Raw genomic sequence first — 25,672 nt, forward strand, 5'->3', positions numbered from 1 at the left:
TTTTTTTTTTTTGTGCATATGATTTTCAAATAACTAATTTACTAGCCAAGAAGGATATAATGCTAGTAAGATCAATTCAATTCAAGTTCAATTCTTAACGTCATTGTTTTGTACGGGCCAATACACTGTCCTTCAAAAATTTTCCATAGCACCAGATAAAGAGAGACATATAGACAGACAGAAAGACGGAATGCAGACAGACATACAATAGAATCTTGACAGTCTTCAGGAGTTTTATCTCATGAAGGCCATCCTCAGCAGCAGTATGTTGCATAATCCAAAACGTGAACATTTCCAACAATATAAAGCTACATTTCTCAGATTTCCTTCTTGTATTATTATGATCGATCTACAATGGATCGAGGGTGTCCATTCCCTGGACAATGAGACTGAGCATGGTGTTCTTTTTTATTGAAGTCACCATTTTGTACAGGAGCTCTATTAAGCATTTAAATGAATCTCATAAACCTTTCCAGAACACATAAAAAATACAAAGAAGATGTAACAAAATACATTTTGCAGAAAATAAATTATATTTGTTAGTAGGACCATTAATAATAATGTATATTTAACTTTTTTGCAACGTGTCAAGTTGTATGATAGCTTTGATAGTATTTGTTGGTTTGCTGCCTTTAAATACTGTAATAATTTTTTTTATTTTTTTTTTATTTTTTATTGTAGTACTGATGTATAATGTGAATCACAATTGAGAATAATAAAAATTGCAAAGACGAAAAAAAAAAAAAAACTCCCATCTGGATGCATCATAGTATCATATTTTTGGTTTGAAAATTTGCTTAATTGTCCTGAAAATAATATAAAAAAAAAAAAAAAAAAAAGGTCCATCAAATTGGTTTCAGTTTCTTAATATTACAGCAAAAAAAAAAAAAAAAGGCTTGAATGAATGAATGAATAAATAAATGATTGAATGAAAGAAAAAATGAATAAATAAACAAACAAATAAACAAATAAAAAAAAATAGCCTTACCCATTGAAAAATAAAATAAGTTAGTAACCCTTATAGTTCCGGGTTACTAATGAGGTAGGTTACAACTAATGGGAAAAAAGAAAAGCATGGCAACTTCCATCTATGAGGCAAATCATTTATAGTTTAGTCAGCCAATATCTTTGGCTGGATCACAAAGTATGCAGTCCACTACTGGGACAAATCCTGTTCTCTGGGATACCATCAGCCAAAGAACCATGAACATTCCACTGTTGCAACCAAACAAGACAAGAAAATAATAAAGTCGAAAACAGCATTCAGCAGCCTGAGGGTGACATGAGGGCTCCTATGGAGTCAAACTGTGATTAGTAAATAAAACTGTTCCGGACCGCCAGGAAATGCCTAGAGGAGGTAATGCAAAAACATTAAGACAAAAAAAAAAAAAACTATTCTGTGAAGGTTCTTGCATATCAGCATAGAAAAGGTGAACAATCACAGATATTCCAGGAGAAAAGCTGAAAAACATGAAACTTTGTGAAACAACAGCTTTCAAAATTTTCTATGGAATTTTACTTCAATAACCCATAGATACGGTTGTAGACTAAACTAATATTAAGCACTAAAATCCAGTGGGCCTTTGTTATCTTGGTGGGAAATGTGCGGCAGAGGACCCCGTCTGGCATGTGAAGTCTCTGGAAACATTCTCTGAGAAGACGAGACAATTCAATCAGAGAATAATATTACTATCTAATTGTTTAATGGAGCAAAACAATCCATACTCTTAATGTAATGGGAAATCTGAGAATAGAAGTGAGGCGTTTGTTTGGAGTTTGCTCATGTTAGATCCATGTGCAGTCATTTGTCTTTTCTGACAGTCGTATAGTTGTGGTTTCTTACAAGCAAACACAATAATCAAGCGCTAACGTAAAATATCTTAGGTCTGTTTATTAGTTGGCATAAAACCGGCATAACTCTGCTTAGCCAAATAATTTTTTTTAAGGCCAAAGAAATCATGCTGGTCTCTGAGCGATTATATTACTGGACAACAGAGAACGTTGCTTTTCTTTCATGTATTGCTGTGATGATCCTGATAGTTTACAGACGGCTAAAAAGAAACTTTTCAAAGGGAGAAAAGCACATTGAAATGGTTTACATGTAACTGCTTACATTTTAGTTTTTGTCGAATTTAAACAAGGCAGCAAAAAACATTTTGTACCAAGCTCTGTGCGCTACAATCGAGCCTAATCCACTCTACAAGGTTTTAGGATACAAATCAAACAGTAAAATCATGAATAACTATTTCTGTCCTGAAGGAAATAGCAGTGCTTGCAAGGCAGCAAACGAATAGTGTTTTACATTTTAATCTTAGATTTTGGTGCAAATGAAATGCTGCATCAAAGACACTTTGGTGTTTTCATGACACTGTGTGCTCGTTTTATTTTCCAAAGACAAAATCAGCTATATATGGTTAAATAGCAAGAAAACAAAAATATCAATCAGGATGCATGTGTACAGTAAATAAATGTAAGAAGACTAATGAGAATACACTGTGCAAATATGCCATCACTGTCATAAAATCACTACAGATACGTATACAGTCTTGCAAACACTGATATTGATAATACAGTGCCTATAAAAAGTTTTATATACAGTATATTTGTATATAAACACTGTATATATGCTAAATGCATAAATATAAATAGCAGTATACATATTCTTACATAAATTATTATTATTATTATCATTATTTTTATTATTACTTCCATGTCGCACTGCAATTAAATTTCAAAAAATTTGTAAAAATGTATTTCGGCTATTTTAACGAATATTTACTAATTCAAAAACTGAGACCACACAACCTTCTTCCACCTGTTTTGAGACCTCATGCCCTGCAAATTGTAGCCAAGATGTCATATGACTTATTTTTAACAACAGTAGCTTTATCTTTGGCACTCTCTCATAAAGCCCCGACTGGAGAAGCACTCAGGCAACAGTTGTTGTATGCACAGTCTCCAGCAACTGAAGCTTGTAAATCATTGGTCTCTTGGTGGTCTCTCTCACCAGTCTTACACGGTCACTCGGTTATTGAGGACGGTCTAGGTAGATTTACAGCTGTGCCATACTCTTTCCATTTCTTAATTGTTGATTTAACTGTACCCCAAGGGATATTCAATGTCTTGGACATTCCCTTGAATCCATCCCCTGCCCTGTGCTTTTCAATTACATTTCACTTTCACTGTTTGGAGTCTGAAACTTCTGCAATAATGAATGCCCAGAAGTTGGGCCTTCTAGATAGAGCTGTATTTATACTACAATCAAATGAAACTACTTAACTTCTCACAAGTGATCTATTTAAATCTATTTAACTGACTTCAGAAAACATATTAGCTATGCCGATGATTATCCATGTGTGTCATTTTAAAGAGTGTGATTTTTTTTTTTGTGTGTGTGTGTGTGTGTGTGTGTGTGTGTGTGTGTGTGTGTGCGTGTGTATTTTTAAACTATTTTACTTTTGACATGAAAAAGTCTCTTTTTTAGTTGATCAGTGGCAAATGCTGTACAATGACAAAACCTGTAAAAGTGCCAACTGAACATGTTTTATAAACACTGTATCATCAAGGACAAAAACGGTATCCTGGAGAAATACATTTGAAGGCACAACCAAAAAAATGCTTTTAGTCTTAAACATAAATATATATAGATAAAAAAATAAAATAAAAAAAAGGCTTATACTTACTGTAGGGAACACATTCATACTGGACTTCAAGGTACTTATACGTTCCTGGGCAGGGGTCAGGAAAAACATCTGGTCCAGTGATGACGATGCACTGCGTTCTGTTGTTACACCTGAATGGAGCAAGAGAAATATAAAAGGAAATCAGATGAGTGAAACACATACACACAAAACACAAACACACACAAAAATGCCCCAGAGTTCAAAGGAATGTTCTGGATTTTGCTCTAGCAACATAATTTGTGGAGTAATGTTGATTAAAATGGAAAGTTAAACTAAAACTAAAAACGTATGCATTTTGGCCGTGCATTTACACAACAACATTTTTGAAAACGATACTGTTCTGTAAACTACAAAAACTTGAATTTGTGAAAACGGTTGCGCCACTTGCATTCAGTCTATAAGCGCACACTGTAAAAAAAAAAATCTGTTAGATTTACGGTAAAATAACGGCAGCTGTGGTTGCCGGTACTTTACCGTAAACAATAGGGTAGCAACATTTTAGATTTTACAGACTTAACTTAAATTTACAGTAATTTATCTGATATAATGGTAAATTACCGACATATTGTACTAATATTTGTTTTGTACCATTGTAATACACTGACAGCCACCAATCACAGTGGTGATTAGAGTCATTTGATGAATCAAAGCTCATCACAAGAAGCTTTTCCACAAGCTGAGAAAGTTATTACTATTATTTCGAAGCTGCACAGTGTCATTCATACAAACACTAAACACCATCATGGCAACACACATGCAATTTTAAAAATGCAATAAACATTAATTTAACTACATTAAATGCAACATAAAATACGAATGTACATAACTGATAAAAAAAAAAAAAAAAAAAAAGTTATTTCAACAAAAATACATCAAATGTGAAGTGTCACGCAGGGAATTGTGGGAATGTCATTTACGTTTTTTCACTGTAAATTATACAATGATTTGAATTTACTGTAAAATGTATGGTTCACTGTATATAGTACGGAAACTTTCTGTTAACCAATTAACAGTTTTTCACCATAGCATTTTTACAGTCTTTTACCGTTAAAATCACAATCATTTTTTCACAAACTACTAGCCTGGCATGCATAATTCAGCCTTTTTTGTTGTTTTCGCGGATTCATGTGAACGAGGATCGTTTTGACAATATTATTGTCTGTAACAAAAAGCGCAAAAAGAGTGGTGGTGTAAGCGTACCCTAAATGATTTTTGTGTTAAGCTTAACTTGTATTGAACCCTGAACATTCCTGTATCAATCAGCTGTGAATACAATAGCTGCCTCTGTGGCTCGCATCAAACCAAGAGCAACCCTGCAGACAGAGCTGATGGACGGAGGGATGGTGGCCCAGAGCAGGAACCAGATAAAAGACGGCGGGAATTAGCGGAGCGGATAGATGCCAAAGTGGACCTTTTCAGCCCAACGACAAAGATAAACAGCCTCATCTATGAGTGTTCATACCTGCCAGCACATGAGTTATACATCTGTATGAATCCCCCCTGGGGCCAGGCTGATTGTACCTATGATGGATTCATTTTCCCTATATGCCATTTCACTCAGAATGAACTAACCATCCCTCCACTGCCTGTTTAACAGGAAGTCATGCAGAAGGTGGTTTATGTGGGTTCTAGGAACTAAAATTAAGCACATCAATAAAAGATAAAGTGCAGAAATGATCTCATGGCTTAGAGACACAGTGTACAGCAAAATGCTGAAAAAGTAGCGGCAGTGTAGTCCATCAATCTGTGTCACGTTGTTCCTGAGGTCTGCATCTATGCTGTCCCCTGGCTAAATCTTCTAAGCAACTACATATTTCCCTGAAAAATAATGGTTCAATTTAGAGCCAAAAAGGTTTTAAAGCCTTAAATGTGTTTGTTTGTTTGTTTTTCTCCCCAGTTTCCACAAATAACTCTAGTTCTTTATTAACCATCAATATACTTGTTTCAAAAAACCCAGAATCCAATACAAAATAATGGTTCAATTTAGAACCAAAAAACCTTAAATGCTGTTTTCTTTTAGTTCCACAACTAACTTAGTTGCTAAAAAAAAAAAAAAAAAAAAAATGTTTATATACATATGTAGTGTATGTATAGTATATGTGTGTGATTATTATTATTATTATTTTTTTTTTTTCATGTTATCCATTCCTGTTACGGCAAAGCTGAATTTTAAGCAGCCATCACCTGATCCTTCAGAAATCATTCTAATATGCTGATTTGGTGCTTGAGAATTTCTTCTATTAATTCCATTGTTAACAGCTTTTGTTGCACCAATTCAGCATTTTACAATGATTTCTCAAGGTTCACGTGACACTGAAAACTGAAGTAATACCAACTGAAAATTCAGCTTTGATCACAGGAATAAATTACAACATAACAACAAAATTTAAATTGCAATATTTCACAGTTTGAAACACTTTTACGAATTTGACCAAATAAATGCCTCCTTGGTGAACATTAAAGACTTCTTTCAAAAATATTACAAATCTTCAAGATTTCAAACTTTTTGTAAATGTAACCTCAAAATGTTTTTGTTTTTTTATCTCCAAAAGAACTATATAGCAACTCAAAAACAATGAATTATTGGTCCTTTAGAAGAGAACCACTAATACATATTTTTAGTGATGTGTGTTGGGCCGGATCCACAGACCAGAATATTATTGCAGATTTTAACATGAAAAATGTATGTTTTCTGAGAATAATGATAATGATTGTCCTAACAAAGGTATTTGGTTTGGGAATAGAGAGCATGTTTTCCTGTAAGCGCAGCACGTTTTTCTGACCTGGCCTTGGGGCAGCATCTCTTCCTGCAGTAATTTCTCTTTACCTCAGCACGCGACCCTGACAATTCATTTGTCTTATGTTCTATTTGCTAATAAACAAATGGAGACTCTTTTTTTTTCTTTTTTTTTCTTAAAAGCAGTGAAGCACGTGGAACTGAGTGCTACTCTGTCCACAGCTGTGAATTCCCACGGGTAATGTTTGAAGATGAAAATTTATACATAAACACAAGCTTTGCTGAAAAAACACGTCCCTCATATGGGAGTTTCTTTATTAACGAGCACTCATATGTGGTAACAGATGAGAATATCAGCATGTTTACCCATATAAATGAATTATAGATCTAAAATTATAACACACGGCCAAAGCTGGTGCCATAATGTGGCGATTGGGTGTTTGGTTATTTGTAGTTGTATTATAGGGAGACTGTTCCCATTCATATTTCATTCAGTCACACAGTGTTGTTCATTTGCATAATGTGCCATGTAAATAAATTATGATCACAAATTATCTTAAAAGAGGAAAAAGATTAATAATAACTTATGGAGTCAAAATAATGGCATAACAAGCCTAACAATGTTTTATTATTTTAGAAAACTTGCCTTGATACAATATAGATGGAATTGACACATCTTGATTTTTTTTTTTTTTTTTTTTTTTGTATTTTAATGTTTTTTTTTTTTGTACTATGTTTCTTGTAGTGTTAAAATGTCATTCTTAATGTAATTTCTGCAATTACTTTTAAGCTTTCAAAACCACTTTATTGGATATATGAAGTTACATCCCATCCAGGCCACACAGGTGTATCTCATCACATTCATCCCAACATTTGACAACCACAAAGTGTCCAAATACTTATTATTTCACTAATTAAAGCTAAACTTATTGTGACTGAAAAGTGTGTGAGTGTGCCATCTTTCATCAAGGGCGTTTTCACACCTGGCTCATTTGGAGCTTTTGTTTTGGAACCTGGTGCATTTTCTCCATTAGTTCAGTTTATTTCGGAATATATGAAAAAAAAAAAAAAAAAAAAAAAAAATGAAAACAAATTCTGGGTAGGCTTGGTTGAGGAAAAAAAGCAATACGACCCAACGTGTGTATATATATACATGTTTTTTTAATGTTTGATTAAAAACAAATCAAATCAACCTTTCTGCACCTGTTCTCTCATCATCAAAGTTTAATTTATAATTTTAAATATAATTAAATATATATAATGACGGCTACATTAATTTAGTGTTTGCATGTGAAACAGAGGAAACTCTTTACTCACATGTGACATGCATAAACACATTTTGGTACATGTGTTGCCTTGCGAAAGCAAATCAAACCAAGAAGAAAATGCAACATTGCAACAAATTAAGTTCCTGTTCCGGAACAAAGCAAACGACCTACAGGTCAGAAAACGGCCTTAAATAAACTCCACTTGATTCGATATTTTTTATCTAATATAATGACATTTATACATTTTAATATGTGGACTAACTGTCCAAATACTGGGGCTACTGTATGCTAAATTCCCTTTCTCATAATGTTCCTGTTAGCTGACAGTTGGTGTTTGCTCTTCACACCACAGTCACACATTAAGCGGTTTCACAGGACGCCCCTCATTAGACAGATCTCTCCATCCTAAACTCTGAAAACTCACAGAAGCAATGCTTTCAAGATATCACAACATTTACAGTAGAAATTTCAATCATTTAAGCAAAACAATTGTGTGGTAATTTGGAGGAAATGTTTCAGCCAGGAAATCTGGACTTCGCCAATGTAATATAAAATGGCCACACAAAAGAAAAAATATATATATTACAAATGAGATTCTTTGATATATCAGTTGTTTCAAGCAAATGAACTGATGTGTATATAAACAATTGTTGAAACTAGATATAAAAGAATCTAGAAAGTTTTAGTTAAGGAGCCCAGAAAATGGACACAGAAAATAAAATATTGAGTTTTCATGTTTTACGGGGACTTTACATAGACTTTGATTGGTGATCTGCGTGATAGCGTGATACAGTTCTTGACTGATCTATAAAAACATCATAAAAATATATAATAAAGCACTTCTAAGATGATGCAGAGAACATTCTGTATTTGTCACAGTAACATGACATAAAGTAAAATAAAAAAAATGTTGATGCCTGGAAGAACATAACTGCTCAATATTCAAAATTTCATATCTGAATATGAAACAAATTGATCTATATTATCATTATATCTATATATTATTATATTTATTCTCTGAATATATGCAGTGTTATGGCAGATAAGATAAAAAACATAACCACTTGTTGTTTGAATCTTTAGTTTAGGAAGAACCAGATTTGTTTGTAATAATTACACATTAATCAGGGAAAATGGTCAAACTGAAAAGGACAGAGATCAACCGAAGAATAGATCATCATGCATCCAATACAAAGTAAAACAAATCAAATCCTAGAATGAAATCAAATGTAAACAAAATTATGGCAGTATAATTGCAGTACTTTGATATTAAAAAGCAAAACACGATTACTATTGTCTGTTATGAACTAAACCTCACTTCCTCTATTCATAGCATTAAAGCAGCCCGAACCTCACATATCTAATTCAATCAGGAATCGTGGGCTTTATTTAAGGCTTTATTACCAGGCCAATAAATTCCCAATGCTCTGAATTCTTAAACAGGTGTAGCTGTTGTTTCTAGAAGCCTGTATTTACGGTGACTTATGAAAGCTTAATCTGCAATGCTTGAAGTATTCACTAATACCATATGTACAGAGGGAGAGCCGTACACGGCTGTGCGCTAACGCTGGTCTTCTGAGAGCCATGCCGACGCCTCTGTCACGGATATTAATGGTGTGAATACAGAACAAATTTCCCCCGTACAGCACTGCAGCCGTTCCCTCATGTTCCCCAAAGCAGGGTACTTAGCAGAGCAAGGACGACAGGAACAAGAGAATTTCTGCAACAAAAGTTTTGTTTCAGATGTGTTGCTAAAGGACTAATGCAAAAACTTAAATAGTAATTTGAGCACAGCTGTGCTTATAAGTTAAATAAGTTTATTAGCCACGTTAATTTAAAAAAAAAAAAAAAAAAAAAAAAGCGCAGCACACATATTTCTAACTTGTTGAGCCATGGTTCTAATGCGAATGATCCAGTCTGCAGCATTTTTAAATTCCATTCCCCCTATGTCTTCCCAATAACTTCCCGTTTCTCTCAACACTCACAGAATGCTAAATGCAAGAACAATTTGGCTTTAGTGAATAAAGGACTCGACAGTCGGCGGGAATTTTATTATAATATGAACATTTATAATCCTTGCATTAAAGTGCAACTTCACCGATTTTCAACCCGCTTTGTATTGTTATAATATCGGTAGTATATGTAAATTAACAATGTTTACTCATTCTCTATGTTACCTGGACCGAGAAATTATTATTTGTTAAAAAATACAAAATTTGTCGGCTCCAGGGATTTGGTGAAAACTATAGATTATACTTTGTGGTAATATGGAGCAGCTTTCTTACCTGTATATGTGACGGGGTTTTGATTTGGGCGTTGGGCGGAACTGACAAAACAGCAGTTTATTTCAGTTTACCCCTTCGTTTGGCTTAAAACACTGTGTTTGTGGTCATACAGTTTGAAATGTTGACTACAAACAGGCAGGTTTCTCAGATTTTCCATGGTGGCATTCGTATTTAATAAAATAAAACTAAACTAAATGTTTACACTTTGAATTAGATCACCTGGGAACAAAACAAGTTGACACCATTATGACTAAATGTTTGCTAAGAAGTGTTTCCTACTAAAGGCGGTATTTAGTTAAGCATATCCATAGCAGACTGGTGGGAGTGGCCTTAGATGGCAACATGCCCAGTGCATTATGGGTGTTGAAGTTTTCCTACCAATTTGATAAAAGGACCAAATAGACATTTTACTCTCTGTTCTCTCAAGTCAGGTAGCACCAATTATTTTATTTTTTTGCCTTTCTACTGTATAGCCAGGCTAGTTTTATTGAAAACCCATTTTGCCGGTGGTGAAGTGTCCTTTTAAGTCATAAAAAAACACTTTAAAATGTTCACCTGTTTGTCGCAAATATAAATAAAAGAAAAACAATTCTATTGTCAATATAGGATAAAAATATACATACATTTTACTGGCTTCTCTGACGTTGTCCAGATATTTATTTTGGACCCTGCTCTCAACAATATCTCAAGTGTCTAATGTTCAAAAAGACCAAGAGAAGTGTATTACAAAATAATGTAGAACGTGCTTCTAGTTGCTCGAATCCTCATATAATTCCACATTATTAAACAAGTTAATAGGCGACACAAACCCACGGGACATAGCATGAGGTGTTTATATCAATTAATTTGATATAAGCCTATATAAATCAACAGTTAAAAAAAGAGACAGTTTTCTTTTACAAAGAAATGAAGTAGCACTGAGTGAAAGCTTCCATTATTAAGTATAGTAATCTATTATTAATGTAACTGTAGCAATGACAGATTGTGAAGTTATTGGTGATTCATTATTGACCAGAAAACTATCAAGATGAAAAGTGCACAACAATGCAATTTCACATCTGGACTTCTGCAGACCTGCGGAGGCAAATCCCTGCCTAGAGTTCCTGTGTAGATTAACACCCACTTGAGACGCCTAATTGCCTGCAGCTGAAAGGACTAATTGAGACGCCACATTTTCAAACCTTTTTCCTCACGAATCACGACATTCTTATAATAAGCAGAGCGGAACTGTATGCCACTCCCGCAGCAATACGTATCAAAGCCAGGCTCACACATCACTTCCTGTTTTTTAGCACAAGCCTCCAGATGTACGACACTGTCTAAGCTCAAAAGAAAATCGGATATGAGAGCACTGAGATCTGTTTGGTTTGGTTGTGGAGAGAAATGTTCTTCATGCACGCCACTGAAGATGCTCGTATTCATGCACTGTGTAATCAAAGACGGCCAAATGAGAGAGAAGACACGTTTTGAAGAGAGAGTTTTGGGAAAGGAGGGTGAAATGTGACAGATCTTAGCATGGAAATGTGTTTGCATGAAAGAACTTGCCTTTGAGACATGATTTTGAATGCATCGGGCAGATAACAGTTGATGTTCTCCATTTGAAAGGGGTCAGCATCGCAGATCTTGTCGTCTGTCCGGCCATAATTGGCAGTCTCAATCATGATGACATCACTTCCTGGACAGCGTAGGTCAATGGGATAACCCTCGCAAGACAGCTCCCGCCTCACCAGACCAAACGGCATAGTTGCCCGGCTAAACCCTGAAAGATAGAGAGAAACTTTAGGGGGGGGGGGGTTCTTTTTTTCCACTGAAAAAAGTGAATTTGCTTAAACATAACATTCTCATAACTGCAATGTGAAAAAAATGTGATTAGATCATATTATTGAAATTGTAAAATCTTTATACATCACAGTAGGTGTAAGATAATTGATCATTTGGAGGAAAATAATACCACAATGCTAAAAACTATATTATAACTATATTTATAATAATTATATAAATAGTTTACCAAAATAAAACAAAAATACATCAGTGAAATCCAAAGATGGTTTTTTTTTTGTATTATTAATTTAAATGAATGACAGATGCAACAATGCTAACAATCCATGTTACAATAAAGTACTGACAAAAGTATTTCTCTCCATTTTATGGAAGGGTGAGAAATGCCAAACAACAAGAGAAATACAGTCAGTGAAAGAAAAAAAATAAAAAAATAATGTTCTGCTAATGTGAAGAGCTTCAAATGTCTGTGTTGAGAGTGAAATCTGGTACTGAGTTCAGAGCAGCAAACACAAATATAATTCAGCCAATCACAGGCCCTGACCTTAAATATAGCTCTATTTTTAGAAATTAATCTCACATGCAAAACAGAGCGCGGATGCACCAGAAAATACGTATACAAAAACCAATTATGTGCTATGACTGAGAATTACACATATCCATCTGTCTAGAAGGTGTATTTCCAAACAAACTATCATTAAAAAATAATAATAAATAAAAATAAATAAATATCAGTAGAGGTCATGTTTATTTCTGAGGTGCATCATTTTTTATTTGCCTGCTGCATCATACTGTAAATGGTGTTAAAATGTGTCTTGTTAAAAATTACATAATTTATTAGAAAGATTCATAACCTGAGAGAAAGACTGCTGTTTAATCTATATTTCCTCCAGCAACGTGTATAAACGAGGCCACATTAAGTAAAAATCCATCTAAAATCAGTCTGTACGATTGATTTATTCATGTAAGTGAAATTATAAAGTCAACATGACTCTGATTTTTTTAAATGAAGAGGAAAATAATCTGTCTGCTGAGAAGCTTCTCCTGTAATTATTCAGTCAGAACACAGTCACTGCGCGTTTTATCCACAGCATTTCCCCCTGAGTTTGACATGCTGAGATGTTCTCAAAGACACTGACAGCAAAATGGATTCAAATGACTTTAAAAAGTCCATTCAGTGGAAATCAAATCTAGGGCTGTTGAACCAAGATTTATCGCTGGGGTTTTTTCAGATCTTTAGTCATTCCTTGTGACCATTGGAAACGAAACACAGCAGCAAGTTTTGACTGATGACAGGTGTTACCGCCTCACATATGTCATTTTATAGTGCGTGCAGCTCAACAACATGCAATTCACTTTGTGACTCTGTAAAACCACCAGTGAGAGGTAAAGCTTAATAAAATGCTAACTGATAGTTTTGAATCTGCACTATGATTGGATGAACAGCATTCAAAACCATTGTAAAATGGCAATAAAATAGTTGCTACGCAACTAAAAAACGATATTACTTGGGTGAAGTATTGTCTATTCATATGCCATTATTATTTTTATTTAGATATTGGTATTGTTTATCTCTTGCCAACATTTTGTTAAAAAAAAAAAAAAAAAAAAACTGTACTTTTTTTTCTCTCTAAAAAATACACTACTGTTCAAAAGTTGTTGAATACATTGTTTTGTTTTTTTTGTTTTGTTTTTTTGTAGTCTGCAATAATGCATTCAATTGATCAAAAGTGACAGTAAAGACTTTACAATTGTCACACAAAAAATTATCTAGGCTATTTAAAATAAATGCTGTTCTTTTGAACACCATACTGCAAAAAAATGTAATCAACAAATCCTGAAAAAAAATATGTTTAACAATATTAGGAATCTGTTTTTAAAATTGATAATAATAAGAAATGTGTCTTGAGCACCAAATCAGCATATACAAATTATTTATGATTGATCATGTGACACTGAAGACTGCAGTAACGATGCTGAAAATTCATCACAGGAACAAATTACAAATATATTAAAATAGAAAACAGTTCTTTTAAATTGTAATGCTATTTCACAATCACAACATTACTGTTTTACTGTATTTTTGATCAAATAATTGCAGCTTTGGTGATCATAAGAGACTAATTTTAAAACATTCAACATTTTTTATCATGTGCATATTTTTAAAATGGACCTGTCGTGGGTTGCAGAGCTGGCTTATTTTAAGCGATCAGAGCTCATGAAGCATTCAGGTAAATTGACATAGATAATGTGATTAAATTTGATCATGATTTATTTGCTCAGGTCTTTTCTGACTTTTTTCTTTAACATTTAAAGTCACGGCCCCTTTCCCCTGGCCTACATTCCACCGTACTCTAATGCAACTCGATTGCGAGGTCACAATGGTGTTTGAGCGGATCAATGGGGCTGCGGCGATGTCCATCAGATCGCTCTGCATTTTCTCACTCGGCCCTTTTCCCTTCTGACTCCAACTACACAGGAATAGCACAGCCAAACCCGCCCCCTTTTCACCTCATCCGATCGACTCTGCTAAAACTCTCCGTTTTCCTGAGCTGCGGTTCTGCCACATGCAGCAGATTTGATCCTCTCAACCACACTCCATTCACCATTTCACCAGAACGCCAGGAAAACCAGAGTATGTTGAGGGCGTGGAAGGGACGATAATGAGAAACTTTGACGTGTTTCTGCGGCCTGGCATGTCAAGTTTACAACACGCGGTACTTCTCGAGTGTCTGGGAATTACATTAAACGCATTCCCATTGCCAGAGCCCCGAAACGCCCACCAGCGCAGTTCATGCATCATGTAGTCTGCTGGAGCCTGCTTCATAAACAGCTTTCCAAAAGCAGGACAATTGATTAGGCCTGGAGTCACTGCTGACTCACGCTGTTATGGACGGATATTTCAGGACACGGTCAAATCTATACAGTAGAGAGAGAGAGAGAGGGAAGTAAAAATGGGACAGACTTTCAAATCTAATTAAGGGGAAAAGACTTCATTCTGTGAAGAGGGATTTTATACTGTAAAAATGTTACAAAGCAGATTAAAGTAGTTCAAGCAGGCTGGAACATTAACATTATATAAGTTAATGAAATATATATTATAGCAAATTCCTTGCTGCCACAGCTTTTAAATTTAAAATATTTTTTAACGCTCAAACACCGAACGCCTTTAAAAGCGTTTCGTACATCTCTCGCTGCTGCAGTCTGACTAACATTTTCTGACAGTAAAGGAGCTTCTTACTGCAGATTTTAAGCAGTTGATTAACTAATGAACAGTGTTAATGATTTTTGTGTGGGGCAAATATAGGACATATTACTCCTGACGTGTAAGACAAACGCCCCCAACAACCAGTCTATTAAACCATCAGATAAAGTCTAAAGGTCAATGATTATTCAATTCTAGTAGATAAATGTGTCCTTCATGACCTGCTTAAAGGCTGGCCCACGCTAAAATATTTTTCAAATCTTCAAAATGTCAGAGACCACAAACAACAAACATTACGCTAAAATAAATCATAGATTTAACAGATTTATTCCAATAGTGGATATGTTCCAATAGTTAAAGTGCCGCGACGTGACCAAGACAGCACAACACACAACTAACAGATTCCATTCACAAACAGCTAGATTCCTGACAGTAAATGCGGGAAATATAGCAAAATCTCTTGTGGTCAAATATGACTTTAGAATAAACAAACATGGCGGACAACGGGCCAGAATAATGCAATAATAATGTTTGGACTGCTTTTTACAGTACATTTTCAGGGGGAAAAAAGGTGTGGATTAGTTTGTGTTATGCTTCCGTCTTCCGTCAGCTCGCTTTCTGATTGGGGATCGTTTCGTTCCATGTGACAATCAACAGAGTCCATGCACGTTTGTCCTCAGGGGTTCCCCTCACACAACTGGATTTCTGATCGGAAATATTCAGCATGTTGGATATTTACGATTTGGTGCAGCCCCAACATTCTTCCAAGCAGATTCAGTCACTCTTAACACACCTCACACCACAGGAAAATGATATAAGATAATCTGTAGAATCATCAAGATAATCGGGACTTTACCTAGGATTATCGGGAGGGAAGAATTGGTCCCCAAATCTACCCGATTATCTTGTATGGGTGTGTGGGTGCCTTAAGAGGAACACTCAGAGTTGATACAGCCATGACTAAAGAGAAATTATGATTATATTACAGAAAACATTAACCTTTTTTTTTTCATATAAAATTGTTCAAAGGGTGAAGAAATGACACAATGACGAATAAACTGAATTCTGTACTTTGCTTATCTTAAGTTTACCACATAACTAAGGAGGATTGTGCCAAATTGATGAATACATCTTTTATTATTCCCCGGTTTCACAAACAAGGCTTAAGCCTAAATTTGTGCTGTTTTAACCAAAAGAAATTTGCACTGACAAATCTTAAAATATGTCAGTTCTATTGTTTTGTCTCAAGAGGCACACCAGCAATGTTTCTAAGGCACGATAATAAAAGCTACTTAAATGCCCTAATTGAACTAATGCCTAACCCTGGCTGTCTGTGAAACCGGGCCTAAAAGTGTCAGTCTACAGATATATACATAAATATTTAATCTGGCTTCTTTATACTTTTCTAAGTTATTATACTTTGACATTTGCCTATAACACCCCAGCAACCGACAAGAACACCATAGCAACTCTGTCGCAATTTGAACACCTTGACAACCACCCAAAACATCCTAGAATTGTAGCGATGGGTTTTGGATGGGCAAGCACCTTTCACATTTTCTTCAGAAAATCCAAAAATCCAGTTTTATTAAAGATAATATTATATTAAGGCTCATGACTGAAAACAAACGTTTTTAATCTTAGAAAATATAGAGACGTTGTATTAAGTGAAAAACATAGTGACAACAAGAAACCACATTTGGCATTTTGCTCAAGAGAAAGAAAAGTCATTTAGATTAGAGCACCCAATAGCGTTTGTAAACGGATTATAATTCTTTCAAGAAAAAATGGTTTTTACGTATTATGCTGCATAGAGAGATTTGGAAGTCAGATCCTCCTTTCTTGCTTAATTTCCTTTATTATCTCAATAAAGCCAAGGACCCACTGTCTCCTTTGTCTCAAAGTTGAACGTTTATATAATTTCCGCTCTGGTTTTAGCCGGTCAGGGTCAATGAGCATTCGTGGTCAGACAGCAGGAAGGACAAAGTCCATTTGAAAGACATTTGCACCTCAATGACATGGAGCCAAAGTTTCCTCTATAGAATCTTTAGAGATGTCCACTAACTACTTGAATTTGACATGTTCAGTCCTGTGTAACATGACCAAAGCCCACTGAGCGATGGGTCAGCCATTCTACTCCCAATGTTATGAGTTTGCTCATTCAAACGTAATATTCAAATGTCTTCAAACTTCAATCAACTACTCACTCATTTGCCATTTGAAGCGCTTCACCTAAAAACTGCCATAACATGTATTTGACTTGTTTAATAATAGTCTGGACATGTCAAAACATTTTTGCTTTTTCATATACATAGACTTTATGGACTAATTCTGAGTCATCCAGTGATTTGTATTGTTTGTTTTGGCTTTAAAGAAACAGCCTGTGGACTGCCTCTTGTGCCTTTCCTGCGGCGATGCGTAAACTGGCTGTTGGTATGGTTTTCATGTATAGTTTATGATCAGCCTGGTCCTTTTTTTTAGCATCTGTATTATGCTGTGCGAAACCCAGGCATAGGTGTGTGAACTTCCTGTGCATGAACCGGTGCTTTTAAAAGTGAATGGGTCTCCTGCTCTCCTGATTAAATGACGTGGGTCAGGAACGGAGGCAGTAAATAATATATTAAAGAGAATGCTCGATTTCATCGCCATGGCAACCTCTCCAGCAGTGCCATAATCGCTATAATCTCCCCCTGAGGCTTATCAGTCATTCTGGTCAGTCACCACAAGGGTCGCTTTTCAATTCCTTTCAGGTAGATAGGTAGCCAACTCTGAACTCCAGCGAACAGGCCCCACGTCGACACACAATGGAGTACTTTCAGAGCCCTACCTTATCAGTTGCACTGCTGTACACGACTCCACAGATCTGCTTGGTGCGACTGGTGGGAGAGCCTTTTAATCAGGGCTCAAATACACCTCCCATTTAACCTTGTCGTGCTCTGTTACCGTGTAAATGTTTTTATACATACAAGGTGCTTTTGTACCATCGAGATTCGTTGCGGAAAACCGATACATGTGTTTTTAATTACACACGATTTTGTACAATGTCGGGGCAAAGAGGTTTCGATAATGCATCTTATTACACTGCATTAAAAACATGCCGTTAGTAGTTTAATTCCTATATCCAGTGCTGCTCAACTAGCAATTTGCAGTTAATCTGCAATAGTAAAATAAAAATAATAAAATCACTAACCGTATAATTGTGCCCAGTTAGGATAGCAAAATAAAAAGGTTTATTAACTTTCGAAATGGAGGACATTTCTGTGTTGTTTTGTACAAAATTGCTGGTAGTGTATTGAGTCCCCATTTGGTTTAAAACACCAAATCCCAATATGAAATCTGAATCCTGAGGTAAAACCAGTATAGAAACACTGCTATAGCACTGGTGGTAACACTTTACTTGAAGCCTTTTTTTAAAGTATTTTTAATGCATTAATTATGCAACTTATAATGCATTGTATGATGAATAACTGTAACCACAGTTAAAATACATAATAATACTAGCCTTTATAAAAGTATTATGCATTAAAATACATGACAAACAACCAATTGCAGATGTAACCAGGAATCTCTAAATAGTATAATACATTTTAACTTTGGTTACAATTATTTATGAAAAGATTTATTGCATTATATAACACACATTATGAATACGTTTATTATGCATTATACATAAAGGCTTTAAGTAAAGTGTTAGCGCACTGGAAGTACAGGGATGTTCAGAAAAATGAGGCTGACACAATATAAAACTTACCAGCTTTGCTCATGAATATTTATTGACACGACGTATGCCTGACAGTGCTAAATGATTTGACGAAAGGTGAACACGGGTAAACAGATGCTAGTTAGATGCTAGTTTTAGTACTGCTTAAATTACATGGTTTGTTTGTTCAGTTCACTCCCGATGCAACCAAGTTACAGAGGCTTTGGCTTGGTCTTAAAGGGATAGTTAACTTTGAAATTAAATTTTGGTATGTTTTAGCTTACCTCAAGGGCATCCAAGATGTAGGTGTCTTTGTTTCCGCAGTAGTTTCAATTTTGATATTTTTAGGTCAAACCGTTCTTGTCTGTCAGTCATATAATGCAGGTCTATGGTCACCACCTCAAAGAGCATGCACAGAGAAGTCCAAATTAAACAATTCCCCATCGTAAGTACACATTGATGGCCTAAGACATGAAACGAGCGGTTTGTGTGAGAAAACGAACAGTATTTATATCGTTTTTACCTCTTGTACACAACCACGTCCAAGTGATCTGAGGGTCCGCGCGCTTCCTGGTGTGTGACGTGTGCGCGCGTTCTGGCTTAGTCTGCTTGGATGTGGTTGTGTACAAGAGGTAAAAACGATATAAATTCTGTTCGTTTTCTCACACAAACCGCTCGTTTCGTGTCTTAGACCATCAATGTGTACTTATGATGGGGAATTGTTTAATTTGGACTTCTCTGTGCATGCTCTTTGAGGTGGTGACCATAGACCTGCATTATATGACTGACAGACAAGAACGGTTTGACCTAAAAAAATCTAAATTGAAACTACTGCGGAAACAAAGACACCTACATCTTGGATGCCCTTGAGGTAAGCTAAAACATACCAAAATTTAATTTCAAAGTGAACTATCCCTTTAAGTTTCTCCATTCCAAGTAAAATAAACCTGTTTAAAATATAATGATTGTATATAAAAAAAATTAAAAATTCAAAAAATGGTGGGTACTTAGTACTTAGAAATTTATAAAAGTATGAACGCGTTTATATGCTAGCTACACCCACCGTAACCACAGTAGTCCTAGGCGTCCTTACCGGAAACACCCGGATCAGCTTTCGTCGCTGTGACAGTAAATCAGGAGTTCCTGCATCTCTGCTGCCCAATTCCCATGATCCTACTCTAATTCCGTCATCACCTTTGGGGTGACATTGACCCATTCTGTGAGCAACAGCCAGGCAAAAATGCTAATTTGACGAGGACAGCGGACGGTCTCTTCGGAGCCATAATATTTTAATCTCCCCAACGTGGCAAATCAATCGGAAAGTGACCATCTGCCAGGATATGAGTGTCACAGCAAAGGGGTAATGAACAGAGCGCGAGTGATAAAGATCACCATCATCGGTCTGCTGTAAGCTCCATCGTACCGACCGCAGAGGAGCCAGATGACAAACAGATGAGTCATGTCACCATGTCACCTAATAAAGAAATATTACCAGACTCAAGAAAACAGCCCACGGAAGAGTCCCTTATGCTCTGCGATTTCCGTGTATGATAATAGAATGCAGTGGTTTTGGTATTTGCAATAAGGTTGAGGTGTGATCTAAACTGCTTTCGTAGTCTTCCGGGAACAGCCACTGGGGCCGACAGCAAAGAGTTTTAATATGGTTATTCAAGCTTGACACAGCATGCTGTCCCACCGAGAACCGAAAAGATTCCGGACCTCATCATGCTTGCCAAGCCCTGTTAATGTAGTTTGAACTGTGCTTTGTCCTGTCAATGGCTACAGCTGTTTGTAAATGAGCTCGCAGTTTCAAAGCTGGCCACTATTATTACACACTTGCGGTTGACGACGTTGCTTACTGGGGGAGTTTTAAAGGAGGAAAGGGACCCATTATACCCCGAATCAGCTTGCAGCCACTGGAGACGCAGCTTGATACCTGCAATTTTTTGTTGCTTTTTTGCTCCCTGCTAGCCAAATACTAGAGAAATCTATGGAAGGCAAAGACGCCAATGAGGAGACGACTCTTCCTCCCACAGAGCGGTTTCCATAATCCCGCAATATCCTTTATAAGGGCATGTTGTCTTTAGAAGTCAGGTCTCACCAGAGGGAGAACAACAGGGCAATGCAAATATCCTCAACAGGGGAGATGCTCTCAGGCTGAATGAGATTTGTGTGGGGAACAAAAAAAAATGTTTTTATTGAAGCTCGGTAAGCTACGATAAGGATTCAACCCTCAGCGTGGGTCCGAGCAAACATCTTCGGTATTCTGTGGCCAAATCGTAGCAATCGTAACTTTATTAACTAGGCAAATGCCTACAGTGGAAACTGAAGCCTGGTATTAATCCAGATATTGAGATTGCGTACAACACGCCCCCTCTTACTGTCCTGACCCTTTATTGGGTCCAACAAAAAAAAACGCAGTGTCAGTAGTTTAGCAAAAAAACGTTAAACATGTTTGTAAGCTACCAGCTCGTAGGCTCATTGGTATTCAACACCACTATTTGCCCCAATTCATCTGCATCCTTCTCTTCCATGGCAACAGCAGGCAGGCTATCAGGAGGTTCTTTGATATAGGTACATGCTGGTAAAAAAAAAAACAACAACAAAAAAACCACTATGTCATTTAGTTTGGGGTAGGACTATAAAACACGTCCTGCTGGTTCTCGCATTGTTAAGAGACATCTTTGTAAAACTGGCTTCAAGCTTGTTATGATTCGCATGAGGTCCAGCCAGTCCTCCCTTTTTTTACGTAACTCTGCCGAGACCATTTTTTAAATCAGTTTTACAGACTATTGCATGGTCTGACGCTATTTTTTGGCCTATATATTAATTAATTATTATTTATTTAATTTAAATGAGCATGTTTTTATTATTATTATTATTATTATTATGACATTTTCCAAGCAAATTAGTTAAGTGCACTTAGTAAATTTTAACTATAAAGAAATTTTATATATAAAGAAATGAATAGTGCTTACATGATATTCATATTAGTAGCCATTTTATTTTACATGGAGTGGGTCACCTAATGGAGACCTATGTTCAGATCACATGGCCAGTCAATAACTATACACTTTATCCCTGTCACTTTCACTGGATGACTGAGGATAAGCATTTTATTTTATTTTATTATTATTTATTTTTTTATAATAGTAACTGAACACATTTGCTTTTGCATGTTTTTACTTATTCCAAAGACCTTTGTAATATACATAATGTACATATCTTAAAACAGGCATCAAATATTCTTGAAACTAAGTGGTTTTACAATAAAAAAAATATAAAAAAGATAGTTATTATCACATTTTAATGACTAAGTCCAGCTATTAGATAAGAAGCCATCCATATTTCTGTGTGTTTTTTGGTGCTGTTAAGTGGCACAAGCAAGACCAACAACCTCCACACTGACTCACACATGTAAATCAACCTTTACACTTAATTAAGCACAATGGGCCATATCAAGGTCATGAATTCTTCCTTTATAGTCGTCTATTGACGAAGCATCAACTGCACCGCCAGCGTCTGGCTTCCACACCCTGCTTCATATCTGAAAACCCTCGAGGGGACACTAAAAATGCAAGGACAACCTAGAATAAAAAGGCCTATATGACACTTGTGCTGTATGGTTTTAAGTTCACAAGCTATGGGTATTCATTAGCAAGATATACGGTGAGATAATTCCACCCCGGAATCTATCTGCTTCTCTTAAATTGCTCATACTGACAGAAATTAGTGCTTATATGCCTTGTTCGAATTCTCATTTAACTACACCAGAAGAGAAAGACCCAGGGCAAAGAGTTTGCTGACATTTACAGAGACATGTTGGAATATTCTATTTTTGGGTAACACTCAGTTAATGGTCCATGACAATCTCATATCCTAATAAACCTTTTCCATCCAATCAAACAAGATTGCAATTCACACTATACTGTATTAAAGACTAGACTAAGTCTTCACCCTGCCTAGTATAACTGAAAATCAAATGGAAAACGGAGTTACCACATCCATGGTGGCTTACAGATGTCTTATGAAATAGAATGTAGTAAAGTTCGGAAACTTTAACTTCGGGGGGATGGGGAATTGTAGAGCATCACTATTAATATAAATAGTTTGGAATTAGAACAAATCTTTGCATGGAATATCCAATAGACTAACATAAAAGAAGGGTCCAAAATAAAGAGTCGGGATAGGCTCTTTTTCAACCACATTTTCAACCACCCAGAACACGCTGGGAACGGCAAAGACGTGTAAAGAAAAACACCCCGAAGACTTTAGCAACCACATTGCGACTCCCTGGCATCAACCCACAACACCCTAAAAACAATAGAGGCTTTTGCAGTGCTCTAGCTATATTATTCTTCAATAAAATGTGTTTTATTTTAAGTAATGTGTTTTATTATGTAAAGCCTCTTTCTCTCAGAAATGTCAATTCTTAGTAAATAAAAAAGTGAACTTCAGTTAAGGCTTGAAGCTCTTTGCATGTAGTTTTAATACTCTTGACCTTGAGGTTCACATAATGTGCTTTAGAATCAGACGACACCACCTCTGGTACAAAATAAAATGCCTCCAGAAGACTTTCAAGGCTAAAATATGCTAATAAATGAATGCGAGAAAGAAATAGACAAAATATGTGCTGGATTGCTGTTCTGACCTATAATGTGTTGCTGTATGGATTTCTGACCTTAAATGCTACATTCAACATACAGCCAGGTTATTTGGCCCACTGTGTGTTTGTCACACTCTGTGTTCATGGCTCATGATATATAATATTTGTTCATCTCTCCTGATACCATTACTTATTACTGCAGGAAACCCATCACACAAGTTATTGTCACTTCAGAGAGGATTCTTTTCCGTGCTTTATACGTTTTATAAGAAAAAATTACTAAAGTTTTGTCAAGTTTTAAATGTTTTTTATATGTCTATGTGGTGTTTTTAATATGCTTTAAGACAAACCATGTGCAAATTCATAAGTCAACACCATTGGTGAGTATTTTCTCTATTGTCTCAAAAACACGGTTTGAAATCCCCTGGTGTTTCTGACGTCACAAACTACCTTGTAACCAATCACGTCAACGTGTGATCATCAACGAGCGGATCTCTGAGCTGGTGTGAGTGAGTGGAGGCGTGGCTAATTTGCATATTCATAGAACAGCATATACTAAATGAGGCAAGGGAGTAGTGTTACATTCAAGCTATTTTGAGGCATGAATAATTTTTTTAAAGAAAAAAAAAAGTTTAAATATGTAATTTTGGTGAACAAAGGTGAGTATTAAGGGATACAATTATTGACTACAGGGGGATTTAAAAAAAGCTATGGATATTAAATAAATTATTATTATTATTATTATTATTATTAAAACAATTTATATCAGGGTAGAATTCTCACTATTATCTTACTATTAACTACAACTTTTGCCTCAAACTCCTAATTACTGCTTATGAATAGTTAGTAACGTAGTTAACTAACTATTAATTCTAATTTTAAGTTTAGGTATTGGGTAGGATTAAGGGATGTAGAATATGGTCATGCAGAATAAGGCATTAATATGTGCTCTATAAGTACTAATAAATAGCCAATATCCTAGTAATATGCATGCTAATAAGCAAATGGTTAATAGTGAGAATTGGACCCTAAACTAAAGTGTTACCATTATTACTATTAAAGACAACTAGAAAAGTCATGGGAATTCACTGACATTGGAGACAAAGTTAATACTTTAATAAAACATAAGAACTCAACTGAGCTATAAAAGTAAAAAAAAAAAAAAAAAAAAAAATCCTCTGGGTTGATAAATAGTCTCTCCGTCAAACTCAAGACCTCATGTTTGCAGTCTGAACGGTACAAGAAAGCACTTGAGCCTCTGTTTTACAAAGTTCATGGGAATTGGCTTTGGTCAACATTACTTTAAATGTATGAATGTGAGGTTCTTAACTTTTGGACCACTTTTCAGTAAAATCACATGCACCCAGACTCTTCAGCACATAACAGCCCCCGCTGTAGTCCGGCTGAAAGGATGAGTGTGTTTGAAAACGTGTCTGACGCTGTCTGAAAAATATCAGAACGTAGTCAGTCACTCTGCAGACTGCAGAGACGAGGCGCAGATGGCCCGGAATGCTTGAGATGCTACAGCAAAAGGAAAACTGACTGAACAAAAGACTGAACATGAGCTATTTCCAACGTATTATATATATATACACAGTATGTATATACACTAGCATGGAATGCTTTTTTCCACATTAAAATGTCATATTCAATAATTATTATTTTAGGAAAGATTATATAAATCACGCGGACATAAACCAGATTCAAGGTGTTTCTTTTCAAACATTGTTTCAAATACTGCAATGGGATTTAAGCACCAATTTTGAGCTTTATTTTATCTTTTTTTTTTTCATCTGAAAGATAAACATTTTGCTCAGTCATTCAAGTGCTTGGGGAAAAATACATTATATTCTCATAAATCAGAGGAATTTTGCATCCAAAATGAATATTATTGCGCAAAGATAATAAAAAGGACGTTCGTTTTCCATTCTGAAATCTCATTTTAAAAATTCCTTTAAGAAATGTGTTTGTTAATAAACAATCTCAATTAATTAATATTAAGATGGGCGATAATCTACATTAAAAAGTAACAGGGTTGACAGTTTTACAGTTAATTTACTAGTCTGCGTTTAAGGTCATTTCACTTCCTTCAATATATGTTTTAACACAGAGAACCATACCAATACTATTCAATATATATATATATATATAGTAATAGGGTTGACATGTTAGGTTTAAATATCAAAATGTCAAAATATATGATAAAGTGAAAAGGGGATAAATGTATTTGTTCTTGTCAAGTTTTTTTTAAATTATTTTTATAATGATTATGCCTTTTTTTTTTTTTTTTTTTTTTTTATAGTTATGATGGTAACAGGGTTGATAATATGTGCACGACACATTTATGTAAAGTGAATTACCTTGCTTAAAACCTAAATGGTTAGTCTGCCATTTATTTTTAAATGTATT

At 35.5% G+C, this 25,672-nt stretch overlaps 1 protein-coding gene across 22 annotated transcripts in view; it reads right to left on the minus strand.

Moving 5' to 3' along the window:
• adgrl2a (adhesion G protein-coupled receptor L2a) overlaps positions 1–25,672 on the minus strand; it is a 101,538-nt gene that overhangs the window by 43,578 nt on the left and 32,288 nt on the right. For all 22 annotated transcript variants that reach the window (XR_014604400.1, XR_014604401.1, XR_014604402.1 and 19 more), the window contains exons 3-4: positions 11,519–11,732; positions 3,684–3,793 (exon numbers count right to left, since the gene is read on the minus strand). Coding sequence is in view for 13 of the 22 variants with exons in the window: in XM_084101900.1 (XP_083958026.1) it covers positions 3,684–3,793; positions 11,519–11,732 (324 nt within the window). In the remaining 9 variants the exon portion in view is untranslated. The remainder of the gene's footprint in view (positions 1–3,683; positions 3,794–11,518; positions 11,733–25,672) is intronic.

The sequence above is a fragment of the Abramis brama genome (assembly GCF_963993115.1).
Source record: "Abramis brama genome assembly, chromosome: 23".
In the NCBI taxonomy this organism is placed as follows: domain Eukaryota; kingdom Metazoa; phylum Chordata; class Actinopteri; order Cypriniformes; family Leuciscidae; genus Abramis; species Abramis brama.